General features: G+C 52.3%; 1 protein-coding gene across 2 annotated transcripts in view; it reads right to left on the bottom strand.

Moving 5' to 3' along the window:
* The window catches only part of CROCC (ciliary rootlet coiled-coil, rootletin), a gene marked incomplete at its 5' end in the record, with an annotated part of 47,318 nt that overhangs the window by 26,522 nt on the left and 3,246 nt on the right, over positions 1-17,550 (bottom strand). The window contains 11 exons of one of the 2 annotated variants that reach the window (XM_079697978.1): positions 1,202-1,384; positions 3,106-3,305; positions 3,906-4,139; positions 4,587-4,670; positions 5,331-5,427; positions 5,858-6,094; positions 9,294-9,400; positions 9,931-10,096; positions 10,180-10,241; positions 10,317-10,400; positions 10,500-10,685. In XM_079697978.1, the coding sequence (XP_079554104.1) occupies positions 1,202-1,384; positions 3,106-3,305; positions 3,906-4,139; positions 4,587-4,670; positions 5,331-5,427; positions 5,858-6,094; positions 9,294-9,400; positions 9,931-10,096; positions 10,180-10,241; positions 10,317-10,400; positions 10,500-10,685 (1,640 nt within the window). The remainder of the gene's footprint in view (positions 1-1,201; positions 1,385-3,105; positions 3,306-3,905; positions 4,140-4,586; positions 4,671-5,330; positions 5,428-5,857; positions 6,095-9,293; positions 9,401-9,930; positions 10,097-10,179; positions 10,242-10,316; positions 10,401-10,499; positions 10,686-17,550) is intronic. The other variant, XM_079697979.1, reaches the window with a different exon arrangement.

Below are 17,550 nucleotides of genomic sequence, written 5' to 3'. Positions count from 1 at the left end.
GAATCCGCCTGCCCACGCAGGGGACACGAGTTTGACCCCTGGTCCGGGAAGATCCCTCATGTCACAGAGCAACTAAGCCCGCGAGCCACAACTACTGAGCCCATGCATCGCAACTACTGAAGCCTGCGTGCTCTAGGGCCCGCATGCCGCAACTACTGAGCCCGTGTGCTGCAACTACTGAAGCCCGCGCGCCTAGAGCCCATGCTCCGCAACAAGAGAAGCCACCACAATGAGAAGCCCATGCACCGCAACGAAGAGTAGCCCCCGCTCGACACAACTAGAGAAAGCCCGTGCACAGCAACGAAGACCCAACGCAGCCAAAAATAAATAAAATTAAAAAAAAAAAAAAAAAAGGATATGTGTCCTTATTGTAACTGACATATCTCTCCAAGGGCCTTTGGAAACAAGGATAATATCCACTGCCACAATGTACTAAACATCACTGTTACTAATGCCTCAGAGAACTAAAAGTGAAGTGGTTAAGAGGTTAACTCTGAAGCCCCAATGACTGGGTTCAAATCCTGGCTCTTCCACTAACTAGCTGTGTGACCTTGGGCAAGTTACATAACCTCTCTGTGCCTCAGTTTCACCATCCATCTCATCCAAATGGAGATAATAATAGCTCCTACATCACAGAGTTATCATGAAGGTTAAATAAGAGAATCTAAGTGCTTAAAATGGTGCCTGGTACTTAGTAATATAAGTACTGATGTTATTATTATAAATTTAAATTTAAAAAATATTAATGTTATATTAATATTATTGTTAATTAACTTAATTAACAATAATACTAATGCTATATAGTTAATATAACTACTGTTATATTCGTTTTTTTTGTTTTTTGGCTGTGCTGCGAGGCATGTGGGATCTTAGCTCCCCAACCAGGGATCGAACCCACGCCCCCTGCAGAGGAAGCGCGGAGCCTTAACCACTGGACTGCCAGGGAAGTCCAGTTGTTGTTATCATCATCCACACTCTACCTCCTACCAGTTCTCTGATCTCAGGTAAATGACTAAACCTCCCTGAATCTCAGTTTCCTGAAATGGGTCTGGTTAGAAGACCCTATAGCAGAGGGGTGCCATGAGGATCCTCGAGACAGTAGAAGGCCCAAGACACAGTCAGTACTCCCTAGCCCCCAGGGACAGTCGGGAGCCCCATGGCCCATCCAAGCGGCCCTGGCAAGGAGCCAGAAGCTACTCACCTGCGCTCAAGCTCCCTGCGCGTCCATGCGCTGTCCTGTGAGGTGTCCTCCCGCTCTTCCTCCAGCTGGTCCCGCTGGCGCCGCAGCTCCTCCTGGGCCGCGTGCAGCTTCTCCCGCTCCTGCCGTAGCTCCTCAGCCTGCTGCTGGGCCACCTGCAGGCTGTGGGCTAGGCTGTCCTTCTCCCTGCAGGACAAGGGGAGGGGGAGCTGAAGGGGATGCAGAGGCCACTCCCACCGGGGAAGACGGATGTGCTGCTGTCCTAGCCAGGAGCCACATCCTCCCATCCTCCAAGGCTCCGGCCTCTAGAAAGCCTTCCTACCCCTAAGCATGGCCCACTCATTTCATCCACGTCTCCCTGGAGCTGACTCTTCCCGGCATAGGGCACTCAGCTTTCCTTCTCCCCCAACCAGCCCACTTGGAGGCCCAGTGGAATGGATGGAGGCACTGGCATTATCTCCAACTACCCCACCAAGTGAAGATGCCAGGCTAGGTTCCTGAGACATGTGGGCAATTTCGCTGCCAGCTCTGCTAGTCCACATGGCCAGGAAATGCCCCCTACAGCACCCTATGCCCCTCAATTCTGGGAGGCCCAACAGAGCTGGGTCTGTCCAGATCCCACAGCTGCCTGCTGCCCAGGCCAGCAGCACATGGTAGCCAGGGCAGGGGAGGGAGGAGGCTCCTTCCAAGGCAGGGGTTTCTAGCTCAGGCTTAGGGCTGATGGCTATCATATCCTCCACTGCCGCCCCCGTGCGCTCAAAGTGGCAACCTGTAAATACTGATATATTAGATACGAAGGCTGGCAGTAGGTGGGAAAAAATATTCGACATGGGCTTCCCTGGTGGTGCAGTGGTTAAGAATCCACCTGCCAATGCAGGGGACACGGGTTCGAGCTCTGGTCCAGGAAGATCCCACGTGCCTCGGAGCAACTAAGCCCGTGTGCCACAACTACTGAAGCCTGCGCACCTAGAGCCCATGCTCCGCAACAAGCCACCGCAATGAGAAGCCCATGTACCACAACAAAGACCCAACGCAGCCAAAAATAAATAAATAAATAAATAAAATTATCCAAAAAAAGGGTGGGGGTCAAACTCTATCCAAGTTTAAAAAAAATTTTGACATGAAATAAAGAAAAATAGTAGAATGCAAAATGAGGTGTTCGCTGGGAATGCAACTACATAAAAAGCCCCTTTCCTTCCAAGGCATGGGAAGCACTGGTTTTGCTGTCAGATGGACCTGAATCCCAATTCCTACCCCAGCCACGTCGCTGTGTGACCTTGGACAAGTCTCTCAACCTCGGGACAGTAACAGTTGTGAACTGCATGAGTTTGATGGGAAGACTAATTGAGATAATACACAGGAAGCACTTGGCAATAAGCCTAGCACATAGTAGGTATACTGGAAAGGTTTGCAAAGTGACTGCCAGGAAACACAACCGGAAGCAAAGCCAGTGCATTAACAGGGGTTAGGATGAGCAGGGGAAGCTGTGAGGAGGTCCCATCTTTTTATTTCCCCTCCATTTTTCAAACTTTTTATTACGTGGTTACATTTACAAAGAGAAAAACCAAAAAACAAGCACCCAAAAAATAAAAACAACCAGGCAGCTAAGAGTGGATAATTTCTTGTCTCCAAAATCTCCGAGAGACAGAGTCGAGAATAACAGTGTCAATATGGCTCTTGGAGATGATGGAAGTGTTTTACAGTCATATGTCCTACTTGTTAGCACTTGAAATGTGGCTAATGCAAACATTTACATTTGTAAATGTTTACTTAATTTACATTTGAACAGACACATGCGGCTAGTTATGACCATATTAGTGCAAATCCGCATGTTCACAGGCTCTGGCTGGCGTCAGGCCCAGACACTGACTTATTCTCTGGGCTCCCCGCCTCTGACCTCCCGGCACCTGTTCAGGAGGTCGACGGCACTGCGCAGGCGCTGGGCCTCGCGCTGCGCATCCTCCTGGGCCTGGGCGGCCCCGTCGGTCTTATCCCGAAGACACTGCAGCTGCTCCTCAAGGGCACGGCGCTCACCCTCGCTGTCACTAAGCTGCTTCCGCAGGGTGCCCAGGAGGTCCTGGCTGGCTTCATAGCGCCCCCGCATGTCCTGTGGCATGGGAATCACTGAGTGTAGGGGAGCCCTGTGAAGCTCCCTCCCCGCTCTCCCCACGATGCACACCAGCCTGCACACCAGCCTGCGCTGCGGCCGGGCAGGAGAGCTACACCCCCAGACTCAGTTTCCACTCCCCCGCATCATGCCCTCACCACCCTTCTGAGACCTCTGCAAGGGCTCTGAGCCTCCATCTCCCTGGGGTCCCGGGCAACCTAAGTCCCCAGGACACCAGACATACCACCAAGCACACTCCTTCCCCTCCCCCACTTCTGACGCCGCCCCCACCCCTGCCCCAAACACACACCAAGGCTCTCTGACTCTGTGTGGGAACCCCATCTCCCTTCCTATACCAGGACTCTTACTCCACCCCGGGCTCCGCCCCCAGCTGCTCAAGCCCCTCCCACTCTAGACTCAGATTCCTCCAGTGCTCTCAGCCACCTCCACGGGTCCTGACTCAGTTGCCGTTTCTCAAGCCTCTGACTCTAGCCTGAATGCTCAGGCTCCTCCCCTAAGACCCTGGCTCCGACCAAGGTTGCCCAAGCCCCTCCCCGCTGGACTCGAGCTCCGTCCCAGGACACTCAGGCCCCTTCCTACCTGGACCTGCAGCTGACGCTTGTGCAGAGCGGAGTGAATGAGGGCTAGTGTGGAGGAGTCCGAGCAGGCAGGGGATGGGCCTCGGCGGGGGGAACGGCCACGGCCGGGCGAGGAGCGCCTCGGTGGGGACGGGGTCCGGGCCCCCGAGAGCCCCCGCAGGCTGCCGTCCGATGCGGCCGCTGTACGCTCAGAGCCACTTAACTGGACGCCGCTCTCCATGTCTGACAGGACGGCCTGAGGCGGGGTTAGGGAGGCAGAAGGAGGAGAGGAGCTGCGGTGTCAATTGGGCAAAGAAGCCTCGGGAGGCAGTGGGGCCACCAGGGTCCTCATGTCTAGCTTCATCCCTAACTCTGCAGCACTTTCTCACCTCCGCTAGCTCACAGCCCTCAGCCCACCAGGTAAGGCCTCCCATTTACTGGGAAGACATGATTCAGCGTTTCTCACAGATGGGCAGGGAACATGCAGTGCCTCCTCTCCAACGAGGAACTCCCCCGGGGTGGGGGGCAGGGGGGCAGATTTGGGGCGGAGCTAGCAGGGGTGTTAAACAGCAGCCTAGGTTTCCAGGGCCCCCAACCACTTGCAGTTCAGCTGAAGGCCATCAGGGGACGTGGTGGCCCAGGACTGCCTGGCCTTGCCCTGCCCAGGGCTCCCACCCCTTCTGGTTTCTCCCGGCTCCCGAACCTGTGCCAGGTCCCTCAGGGTCTGCTGCAGCCCCTCTCCATCCTCCGTCTCCAGGGCCGCCTGCTCCTGGAGCCGCAGGGATTCCTAGAGTGGTGTTGGGCAGACAGGCAAAGAGCAGTCAGGGTCTCTGCCCTAGTCAGAAACCCCACCTTCGTCTCCCTCCCGGGACTACCACCAATCAGTTGGCCTCGAAGGCCATGCCCAGGGGCCAGCAGCTCGGAAGACCCCACAGTGGCCCCAGTGCCCTCACTGAACAGACCAGGCCCAGAGAGGTGTGGTGTCCTGCCCCAAGTCACACAGCCTATTGGAGGAGAGCTGGACGTAGAACCCAGGCCAGACCCCACAAAGAAGGATGACCAACCCAGGCAGTACCCTTGAGAGGGGTCCCTCTGGTGGGGAGGCAGCTGAGTTCCAAAAGAAAGAGCCCTGGGCTAGCAGGGCACAGGCATGAGTTCAAGTTCTGACTCCCCAGCTTAATGGCTCTGAGACCCTGGACAAGTATTTCCCCTTGGGCCTCAGGTTCCTCATCTGTATAATGGGGATCATGCTACAGAACTGCTGAGAGGATGAAATGGGATAAAGGAGGTGAATGTGCTTACCACTAAAGCTGGCACACACTAGGTGTTCAATTAATGAGGGGTGAAACTGAGTCTGAGTGGGATGCTTGGGGTTGGCCCAAGCAACCCAGCCCTCAGCCTGTGTCCATGGATCTGGTCGGTCCCCCCGCCCCGCCCTGCATCTCACCAGGGCCTCAAGCTTCTCAGTGAGGGCCTTGTTGAGCCGATCCTTTTCCAGATTCTGGTTCTGAAGGCGCTCGACTGTCAGGGCCAGCTCAGTCACTCTGGAGGTAGGGGAGCAACACAGGTGAATGGGAGACCCACCCAGCTTCTCCTCCGCCAGCTCCGTGTCCTTCATGCTTCCCCAAACCTGAGGCAGGGACCCTAGGATTCGCCTCCCTTTTGCCGTGTGACCTGAAGTCACTCTCCTTTCTCATCTCTAAGTGAGAATGAGGTGGCCACCCACTTCATCTCACAGAAAAACACTCTGGGACTTGTCCAGGTCTCAGGAGCAGAGGCTGAACTGCTCGTGATGTGCCCTGGGCAAGAGCCCTCTGAACCTCCGTCTCCCCCTCTGCCAAACGGGGTGCCTGGGGAGACTGGCTGAACCCACACAGGGGAAGTGCCCTGTGAACAGACGGCCCCTCCTCCCCGTATGTCCGGGCGTACACTCTGTGGGGAGGTCTGCCTCGCGTGGCGCCTCCGGGCGCCCACCTGGCACTGAGGTTGGCCTTGTCCAGGTTGCTCTGCACCTGCAGCTGGGCCAGGTCCTTCTCCTGGAGCACCTTGTCCCGCAGCTGCTCCTCCACCTGGGCCTGCAGCAGGGCCTGCTTTTCCAGGGCCGCCTCGGCCCGGCTCTCGGCCAGCCGCAGGCCTGCGCTCAGCCCCAGGCTCGCCTCCTGGACGGCTCGTGAGGTCCGGGCCAGCTCCCCTCCCAGCTGCAGCAGGTCCCTGGTGTAGAGAACACAGGATGGGGATGGGATGGAGGGGAGGACTCCCAAGTGTAAATTAAAACTACAGTGGGGGGGCTTCCCTGGTGGCGCAGTGGTTGAGAGTCCGCCTGCTGATGCAGGGGACACAGGTTCGTGTCCCGGTGCGGGAAGATCCCACATGCCGCAGAGCGGCTAGGCCCGTGAGCCATGGCTGCTGAGCCTGCGCATCCGGAGCCTGTGCTCCGCAACAAGAGAGGCCACAACAGTGAGAGGCCCACGTAACGCAAAAAAAAAAAAAAAAAAAAAACTGCAGTGGGATGCCATTTGTCGCTAACAGACTGGGGACAAAAAGTCACATAATGCACAGTGTAGGTGAGGCTGCGGGGAAACAGGCTCTCCCTACACTCCTGGTGGGAGGGCGAGTGTAACCACACAGAGGGCGATTAGAAGAACTCTGAAAATTATAAATGGATAGGTTCTATGACCCACTGACTCTATCGCTCAGAATTTATCCTACAGATATGCCGCAACGCAAGGAAAATGACCTGTGTATAAGGGGATCCACTGCAACCTTGCTCATGTAAGAAATACTGGTGGCAACCTAAATATCTATTGAAAGGGAGCTGGTATTGCCTTTTCTTTTTTCTTTTGGCCACCGCGTGGCTTGCAGGATCTCAGCTCCCAGATCAGGAATTGAACGCAGGCCTCGGCAGTGAAAGCCTGGAATCCTAACCACTAGGCCACCAGGTAACTCAGCAGGGAGCTGCTATTAAAAAAATCATGATACATCCCTTCAGTGGAATACTCTGGAGCCAAGAAAAACGAATGGGGAAGCTCTTTAGAGCCTGATGTGGAACCACTTCCCAGCTATAACTATTGGGTGAACAAAGCATCTTCGAGAACTGCAAAAAGGGAACTCCCTGGTGGTTCAGTGGTTAGGACTCTGCGCTCCCAATGCAGGGAGCGTGGGTTCAGTCCCTGGTTGGGGAACTCCCACAAGCTGCGCCGTGTGCCCGGAAAAAAAAAAAAGAACTGGAAAGATGAAATTCTCCCAAGAGTGTATAAAAGAAAAGTGGGGGCTGGGGGGGAAATGTATAATCTGCTGTATTAACTTGTATCAAATGAGCCTGAGTGTCTGGGTCAGAGGTGGCAGGAAGAGTTTTCACCATACACCCTTTTGAAATTTGAACCTTGTGCATGTGTGAGTTATTCAAAAGCAAGATGTTAACATTTTAAATGCTAATTAAAAATTAGGTATTTTAAATATATCAAATAGGTTAAATCCTCCCCTTTCCTGAATGAACTGTACCACTGGGTACCTAACGGTAAGAAGAGGAAGTGCCTTATTATAGAAGAATTCCAGTTAATACATGAAGAAGTGATAGAATGAGACAATCACGATTTTGCAACCTCTGACGAATGTCTGGACCTTGGCATTGAGCGTCAAGGGCTGCTAACGAACAGACAGAGGCTCCTGATGGCACAGTACACATGGCGCTTATGAAGAAGTCTTGTCAAAACAAAACAAAGCAAAACACAACAACCCGAAACTGAATTTGATCAAGCCGTAAATCCAACATCCAATTTACAGGGGACAAAGGTGTTAAAGGACACCACAGAATCCAGACTGTGGGAATCTCTAAGGACAACTGTCCCGGTTTCCTGAACAAATAAAAGAGACTTAGAAGACAAATCAACCAATCACACTTTGTGAACATCTATGGATCCTGATTCAAACAATTTTAAAGACAAAAAGTGAAGAAACACCATCGGTGACACTGGTGAGTCAACTGGAAATTTGGATACTGAGAGAATAGTAGATGATCTCAACAAAAGATCATGGCTCAAACAAATGCTTAAGGCACAAAAGGAAACAAATTGGTCTGCCTGCCTCTAGGCTCTCCCCGCTGCAGCCTCACCAGCCCAAAGATCAAGCAGGACCAAGTCCCCTGCGGCAGGAGGCCTTTGGGGCTCTTTTCCAACCTGACCTCCTTTCACTTGCCTTTTGCTTCAACCCCACTGGCTGCCATTTTCTCGCACCTCCAAGCCTTTGCTCCTGCTGTTCCCTCGGCCTGGGGTGCCCTCAGCTCTGCCAGTTAAAACCCCACCCATCCCTTGGAGTCAGAGCAAATTCCACCTCCTCAGTGAAGCATTTTTCTGACGTCCCCACCCCTCCCAGTTTTCTGAGCATCCAGGACATCCTTTCTGTTCCACTTTCACGTCACTGACCACTCACTTCCTCAGTCTGGAGGTTGCAAGTTCCTTTTTTAAATAATTTAATTTAATTTAATTTAATTTTTGGCCAGGCCACACGGCTTGTGGGATCTTAGCTCCCCGACCAGGGATTGAACCCCGGCCCTTGGCAGTGAAAGTGTGGAGTCCTAACCACTGGACCTCCAGGGAATTCTCTAGAGGTTGCGAGGTCCTTGGTAGCAGAAGCTGAATATCACAGTTGATTAAAAGCAGGAACTGCAGGCTTCCCTGGTGGCGCAGTGGTTGAGAGTCCGCCTGCCGATGCAGGGGACGCGGGTTCGTGCCCTGGTCCGGGAAGATCCCACATGCCGTGGAGCGGCTGGGCCCGTGAGCCGTGGCCACTGAGCCTGCGCGTCCGGAGCCTGTGCTCCGCAACGGGAGAGGCCACAACAGTGAGAGGCCCCCGTACCGCAAAAAAAAAAAAAAAAAAAAAAGTTACTTTAAAAGCAGGAACTGCAAATCCTGATTCAGCCACTTACTTACTGCTGTGTGACCTTGGGAAGGTCAGTCTACCTCTCTGAGCCTCAGTGTCCTCATCTGTAAAATGGGGATCATTCCAGTTCCTACCTCACAGGGACACTGTGGATATGAGATGAAATAAAATGTACAAAGAGACTAGCTCAGAGCAAACACCTAGTAAACATTTACTATTTACTGGTAATGACTAGGAAACAGTAAATTTAGTAAATACCAAATAGTAGTTAGCATTTAGCCTTAGTTATTTGGTCATAAATAGCCAATTTAGCAAGTACATTAAGGAAATGCTAAGTGACCACCATGATTTTGGTAAGAGTTAATTATTACTAGTTGCCTCTGCCTCTCCGTAGGGCCCGGCACACAGTAGGTGTTTTGGGTCGGACCGAAGTTCAACTGAGTTGAGTTGAATTCAGTGTGCAAAGCAGGGTTGTCTCCCGGCGGCCGCAGCGTCTCCCTGAGCCGCCCCTCCACCGGCCAGGCCTCCTCACCTCTCGGTGGACATCTTCACCTCGCTGAGCAGCCGTCGGGCCCCCACAGCCTGCCTCCACAGGAGAAGCAGGCGGCTGTGCTCCTGGCTGAAGTAGGCGTTGAAAGACTGGAGGGCAGAGGGGCTGAGTGAGGGGCTGCAGCGGGGGCCGGCCCACTTCCTGCCCCAGCTCTGACTACCCTGGAGGCACCGTGGCCAGGGGGGTGGGTCTCCCAGTGGGCCGGCTCTGGGCCCGCATACAGGGCTGGGCTGGAGCTGTACGGTCACCAGCTCAAGCCTCCCGCTGGCTCGGGGAGCTGGATTTCAAAGCCTTCACGGGCTGCAAGCAGCAGTGAGGAAGGGCAGAAAGCGCCGGGGACGTAGGTTTGCATCCCAGCCAGCCAGCTGCATGACTGGGCAGCTATTCAACCTCTCTTTAGAAGGAGGATGATGGCACTTTCCACATATGGTCACTATGAGGAACAGAGGAGAAATCGCCCGCCTGGCACTGGCACGTGGTATGTGCTAATCAAGGCTATTATTATGACAACCATGTACCTCTACTAAAGGGCTCACCTGACCAGCAGGGCCCTCCCTCCCCCTCCCCTCCCCCCCTCCCCCATAGGCCGTTCCCCTCGGGTCAGCTCCCCGGTGCCCACCTCTCCCTCGCGCCTCCACGCTGCCTCCCGCTGCTCCAGCTCCTGGCGGCTGCGTGTCCAGTCACTGGTCACCTTGCGTATGTCCTCACACAGAGCCTGGTTGGCCGAGTTCGCCTGGTCCAGCTGCTCTCGGAGCATAGCGTTCGCCTGGGTCAGGCTGGCGCTTCTGGGTGGCGGAAAAGGGACCAGTGGGTGCGTGGCCGGAGAGGACAGCCCTGCCAGCCACGTGCTATCCCCGCTGTGTCCCACCTCTGCTGTTCCTCCTCCAGCCGGATGAGGGCGCTCTCTAGGTCATGGCTGTGCTCTGTGTCCTGGGTGGGAGAAGCGGGGGTATCAGGCCAGGCACGTGGAGGGAAGCGTCTGCCCTGCCCCAGCCCGGCACCCACCCTCAGCCGCTGCTGCTCCAGCTCCGCGGCTCTCTCCAGCAGCTGCTGCTCCTGCTCCGAGGTCTTCTTCTTGTACTGGAGGATCTGGGGATGCGTGGAGAGTGGCCAGTCAGCCCCAGGGGGCATGGGGGCCGGGCCAAGTGAGCACAAGGGTGGGCAGGAGCAGGAGTGGGTGGCCCTGACCTTGGCCTGCAGCCGCTGCACGAGCTGGGCCTGCCGCTGCTGGCCCTCCTGGTAGGCCTGCAGCTTGCGCCGGTAGGAGGCCTGCTCCTCCTGCAGCTGCCTCCGCAGCTCCACGCTCTGCCGTGCCAGCCCCCTGGGCTCCTGTGTTTCCAGCTCCCCAGACTCCAGCCGCACAGCCTGCTCCAGCTGCAGGGAAGGGCCCTGGGTGAGAGTCCTGGGCCCCCCGGGAAGGCAGTCACAGGCCTCTGCAGGGGGTGCCAGGCTGGACCTGGACCCACAATGCCTTGCAGGCACATGTGGGCAATCCCAAGATGCAATGCACGTGTGCACAGGTAATGCAGCCGTGCATGGACACACAGACTGGGCAAGCACGGATACACAGACTGGGTGTGCATGGACACATGCAGGTGGGCCCACAAACGTGTGCATGCAAAACACAAAGATGCACCTGGGGTAAACCCTAAAGGCCCTGGGTACACCGTGAGCCTCTCCTCCAAGACACCCAACCCCCTGTGGTGGATAATTATTGGATTCATGCCCCTGTCTCCCCACGCCCACCCTAAGTGAGCTCAGGAAAGCCTCGATTTTGTTCCCCATTGTATTTTAGAACAGTGGCAGTAGCAGTGTTAATGAATTAACAGCATGAGCACACGTGAATACATTCACAGGCATCAATACACGTATGCATATCTGAGCTTAGAGACATGCACGCACATAACACACACAGGCCACCTAAAACACCCCGAAGGTGACACAGATGAACTCACCCCGCCCCACTCCCCACATACACAGCACTCAGGATTGTCAGAGGTGCGCACATGTGTTCTAATATAAGGTGTGATTTATTAACGCCCTCTCAGCCCAGCCTAGCCTTGGGCTCCCTCCTCTCCCTCGCCTCATGGGAAGCCTCTGCGGTCACCGCCCTTCCCCTACCCACAGGCAGCTTGCAGCCCCTTCATCATCAGACCCTGGGGGCAGAGGCAGGATGCCTGCCAGCTCTGACTGCCTCGCTAGCCTGGAACCCCCTAACACCCTTAGGTACCCGCTGGTCCCAGGGGGCCCCTCAGCCTCCTCCAGCTGTTTGGAAGGGAGGAGGGAGGAGGCCGCTGAGGACAAGCAGGACCAACAGAGGAGCGACAGTGCCCAGGGAGAACCAACAGCACGAGAGCCCAGCCCAGTGCTTGGCCTGCAAAAGCCCAGGCACGGTATTCACGTGCCCACCTACATTGGGTTCCATGGAAGCCAATGGCAAGGGCAACTACTCTCACCCACGCTAGCAACGGGGCCAGGCCAGGTCAGCCCCCCAGGCCTGTGTTAAGCAGTATGGCAGGACAGGCCCAGTGAGCCACCAAGCTGAGAGTCATCTCCAGCCCCACCCTTGTTGCAGCAAATACAGAAATGAAGTTTTCCCTCGCCTGAGAACAAGGAGAATAAAGGGAACAGTGAACAGGCTAGAGAAGAAACATAACCTGGCCTGAAAGAGTTAATCACTCCTTGTTTTACTTTAACTGTCACTAATTTGTAGTAACTTGACAAAGCTAACCTCACTCCCTGACACTGTAATTTACATTCAGCACCAATCACGCCTAGCTCTGCAAGTTACATCCCCTTGTGCCAGCACTTACATTAGATAACAAATCACCCCCTATAGTTTTTGCATTTCAGAAACAAGGTCACCGAACCTGCTGAGACTGAACCAGGAAGAAATAGAAAATATGAACAGACCAATCACAAGCACTGAAATTGAAACTGTGATTAAAAATCTTCCAACAAACAATAGCCCAGGACCAGATGGCTTCACAGGCAAATTCTATCAAACATTTAGAGAAGAGGTAGCACCTATCCTTCTCAAACTCTTCCAAAATATAGCAGAGGGAGGAACACTCCCAAACTCATTCTATGAGGCCATCATCACCCTGATATCAAAACCAGACAAAGGGGCCTCCCTGGTGGCGCAGTGGTTGAGAGTCCGCCTGCCGATGCAGGGGATACGGGTTCGTGCCCCGGTCTGGGAGGATCCCATATGCCGCGGAGCGGCTGGGCCCGTGGGCCATGGCCGCTGGGCCTGCGCGTCCGGAGCCTGTGCTCCGCAACGGGAGAGGCCACAACAGTGAGAGGCCCGCATACCGCAAAAAAAAAAAAAAAAAAAAAAAAAAAAAAAAAAAAAAAACCAGACAAAGATGTCACAAAGAAAGAAAACTACAGGCTAATATCACTGATAAACATAGATGCAAAAATCCTCAACAAAATACTAGCAAACAGGGCTTCCCTGGTGGCGCAGTGGTTGAGAATCTGCCTGCTAATGCAGGGGACACGGGTTCCAGCCCTGGTCTGGGAAGATCCCACATGCCGTGGAGCAGCTGGGCCCGTGAGCCACAACTACTGAGCCTGCGCGTCTGGAGCCTGTGCTCCACAACAAGAGAGGCCGTGATAGTGGGAGGCCCACGCACTGCAATGAAGAGTGGCCCCCGCTTGCCACAACTGGAGAAAGCCCTCGCACAGAAACGAAGACCCAACACAGCCCTAAATAAATAAAAATAAAAAATAAAAAAAAAAATACTAGCAAACAGAATCCAACAGCACATTAAAAGGATCATACACCATGATCAAGTGGGGTTTATTCCAGGAATGCAAGGATTCTTCCATATACGCAAATCAATCAATGTGATACACCATATTAACAAATTGAAGGAGAAAAACCATATGATCATCTCAATAGATGCAGAGAAAGCTTTTGACAAAATTCAACACCCATTTATGATAAAAACCTTGCAGAAAGTAGGCATAGAGGGAACTTCCCTCAACATAATAAAGGCCATATATGACAAACCCACAGCCAACATTGTCCTCAACGGTGAAAAACTGAAACCATTTCCACTTAGATCAGGAACAAGACAAGGGTGCCCACTCTCACCACTCTTATTCAACATAGTTTTGGAAGTTTTAGCCACAGCAATCAGAGAAGAAAAAGAAATAAAAGGAATCCAAATAGGAAAAGAAGAAGTAAAGCTGTCACTGTTTGCAGATGACATGATACTATACATAGAGAATCCTAAAGATGCTACCAGAAAACTACTAGAGCTAATCAATGAATTTGGTAAAGTAGCAGGATACAAAATTAATGCACAGAAATCTCTGGCATTCCTGTACACTAATGATGAAAAATCTGAAAGTGAAATTAAGAAAACATTCCCATTTACCATTGCAACAAAAAGAATAAAATATCTAGGAATAAACCTACCTAAGGAGACAAAAGACCTGTATGCAGAAAAGTATAAGACACTGATGAAAGAAATTAAAGATGATACAAATAGATGGAGAGATATACCACGTTCTTGGATTGGAAGAACCAACATTGTGAAAATGACTCGACTACCCAAAGCAATCTACAGATTCAATGCAATCCCTATCAAACTACCACTGGCATTTTTTACAGAACTAGAACAAAAAATTTCACGATTTGTATGGAAACACAAAAGACCCCGAATAGCCAAAGCAATCTTGAGAACGAAAAATGGAGCTGGAGGAATCAGGCTCCCTGACTTCAGACTATACTACAAAGCTACAGTAATCAAGACAGTATGGTACTGGCACAAAAACAGAAATATAGATCAATGGAACAGGATAGAAAGCCCAGAGATAAACCCATGCACATATGGTCACCTTATCTGTGATAAAGGAGGCAAGAATATACAGTGGAGAAAAGACAGCCTCTTCAATAAGTGGTGCTGGGAAAACTGGACAGGTACATATAAAAGTATGAAATTAGAACACTCCCTAACACTGTACACAAAAGTAAACTCAAAATGGAATAACAACCTAAATGTAAGGCCAGACACTATAAAACTCTTAGAGGAAAACATAGGCAGAACACTCTATGACATAAATCACAGCAAGATCCTTTTTGACCCACCTCCTAGAGAAATGGAAATAAAAACAAAAATAAATAAATGGGACCTAATGAAACTTAAAAGCTTTTGCACAGCAAAGGAAACCATAAACAAGACGAAAAGACAACCCTCAGAATGGGAGAAAATATTTGCAAATGAAACAACTGACAATCTACAAAATGTACAAGCAGCTCACGCAGCTCAATAACAAAAAAACAAACAACCCAATCCAAAATTGGACCTAAACAGACATTTCTCCAAAGAAGATATACAGGTTGCCAACAAACACATGAAAGAATGCTCAACATCATTAATCATTAGAGAAATGCAAATCAAAACTACAATGAGATATCATCTCACACCAGTCAGAATGGCCATCATCAAAAAATCTAGAAACAATAAATGCTGGAGAGCGTGTGGAGAAAAGGGAACCCTCTTGCACTGCTGGTGGGAATATAAATTGATACAGCCACTATGGAGAACAGTATGGAGGTTCCTTAAAAAACTACAAATAGAACTACCATACGACCCAGCAATCCCACTACTGGGCATATACCCTGAGAAAACCATAATTCAAAAAGAGTCATGTACCACAATGTTCATTGCAGCTCTATTTACAATAGCCAGGACATAGAAGCAACTAAGTGTCCATCGACAGATGAATGGATAAAGAAGATGTGGCACATATATACAATGGAATATTACTCAGCCATAAAAAGAAACGAAATTGAGTTATTTGTAGTGAGGTGGATGGACCTGGAGTCTGTCATACAGAGTGAAGTAAGTCAGAAGGAGAAAAACAAATACCATATGCTAACACATATATATGGAATCTAAGAAAAAAAACAATGTCATGAAGAGCCTAGGGGTAGGACGGGAATAAAGACACAGACCTACTAGAGCATGGACTCGAGGATATGGGGAGGGGGAAGGGTAAGCTGTGACGAAGTGAGAGAGTGGCATGGACATATATACACTACCAAACGTAGGGTGGATAGCTAGTGGGAAGCAGCTGCATGGTGCAGGGAGATCAGCTAGGTGGTTCGTGACCACCTAGGGGGTGGGATAGGGAGGGTGGGAGGGAGGGAGACGCAAGAGGGAAGAGATATGGGAACATATGTATATGTATGATTAATTCACTTTGTTGTAAAGCAGAAACTAACACACCATTGTAAAGCAATTATACTCCAATAAAGATGTTAAAAAAAATAAAAAATAAATAATAATTTAAAAAAAAAAAAAAAAAAAAAGAAACAAGGTCACCAGCTGATAAACCAGAGGCAAACGGACAAGGCAAACAGACACCATTACCAGACCGCCGGACCCCAATTACTGGGCAACCTGACACCAGCTATGACTGTTTTGAAATAATGCAAAGGAAAGGAAGAATGCAAGACCTTCACTACTCTGATCCTTATCACATACCCCGGACTGCGAGCCCCACATATAAAATCTTCCCTGATTCCCAAGGAGGGGGGGCACAGTTCTTGAGGCGCTAGCCTGCTGTGTCTTGCCTTCGGCCTGGCAGAAAAATAAAGCCATCTCTCTCTTCCTCCAAAATCCCTGTCTCCGTATTTCTGTTCGGTCTCGGTGCACAGGGAAGCCGATATTCGGCAAAACCACGCCCACCCCCGGGGACACTGCTGGGCAGGGTAACTGTGCCCACGGAGGCTGCTTGGGGGCTTCAGCTTATGTGGGGTGGAATCTGGTGAGGGTGGAGGAGAAGGCAATGTGCAGGGGGTCTCCGCCTGGAGGGTGTGCTGCAGGCCCGTGGCCAGTATCTGCGTGAAGTCCACCTAAGTCAGGTGATGGGCAGAGCATCCACATCTGCGTGTGGTGACAGTGGCACTGAGATGCTGTGAGTGTGTTGTGCACGGATGCGAGTGCTTCCTTGGGTGTGGGTGGGGTGCGTCTTGTCATCTGTCTCCATGTGGGACCCTGTGTGTCTCTGGGGCTGGGCCTTCACAGGGACCGGGTGAGGTGCAGCTGCAGTCCAAGGTCTACGTTGTGCTATGGGTGATGGGTACATTTTCGTGTGCACCCGTGTGTCCATGTGTCTATATGACTGTGTGGACAGTCACAAGTGGGCGGACCTGGGGAGCGAAGCTGGGCTCTGCACGCGTCCGTGGACTTGTGTGTACCTTTGTCTGGCTGTAGGTGTCCAGGAGCTGTGAGACAATGTTGTGTTGTCTGCGGTGTGGGTATGCCGGATATCACGGTGTGTGACTGTGCATGTGGGTGGGATTGTGCGGTGTCTGGGCAGCTTCTGTGAATCTGAGTGTCTCCCCGAGGTGGGTTTATCTTGGTGTGTGGGGAGGGTCTGATTGTGGCTTGTGTTGTGTGCATTTTGCACATCTGTGTGAACCAGCTGCTGTCTGCTTCTCAGCTTTAGAGGGCTTCCTGCAGCCACCAGGTACTCCACCGCTTCTCCAGTGCTCACCACCAGACCCAAGCCACTCCTGGCCACACCCCACCCCTTTCCACAAACTTTGCTGCTCACCAAGCAGCCTTTCGATTTTACTTGTAATTCAAGAGGGAAGGAGGCTGCTACCTAACCAGGGATGAAAGAAGTTTACTGTCTCCCCTAGCAACCGCTGCCCCAGCCTCCGCCATTCCGGTCCAGGTTGCCATGGACACTGGGGTGGTGGGGCGCAGGGGGCCTGGCCTGTGGAGCCGACTCCTTCCCATCCCAGCTGCCTCGCCCAGCACCTGCTCATCAGGGACAGGAAGAAGCGGGGGCCTCCACTGGGACCCTGAGGTTCTCCCTCTGACCTGGGAGGTAGCCACTGGGAGCCCCTGCCTCAGTTTCCCTACATGTAGTCAATAGGACAGAGATCCTGACCTCACCTCCACTCCCCTTTCCCAGGGATGCTGTGGGGTTTAAGGGGTCGGAACAACCTCACTGACTGGCCCCCTAAGCCAGCACATGTGCAGCAGCTATGGCCACAAGGGCAGGCCCTGTCACCTGCAGCCCAGTGACAAGTGGGCAGCAGAGAGTGACCGTGCCGCAGGAGCACAGAGCCCCAGACCAGGGGTCTCGGCCCAGCTCCACCACTGACCTTGGGCCTGTCACGTCCCCTCCCTGGGCCTGTTTCCCCATCTCTAATGAGGTGATCTCCAGGCTCTGAGGTTCCCTGTGGACCCACCCCCAGGAAAAGGCC

This window comes from Hyperoodon ampullatus (assembly GCF_949752795.1).
Source record: "Hyperoodon ampullatus genome assembly, chromosome: 2".
Classification (NCBI taxonomy): domain Eukaryota; kingdom Metazoa; phylum Chordata; class Mammalia; order Artiodactyla; family Ziphiidae; genus Hyperoodon; species Hyperoodon ampullatus.
This window is presented reverse-complemented; position numbering and strand designations above follow the sequence as displayed.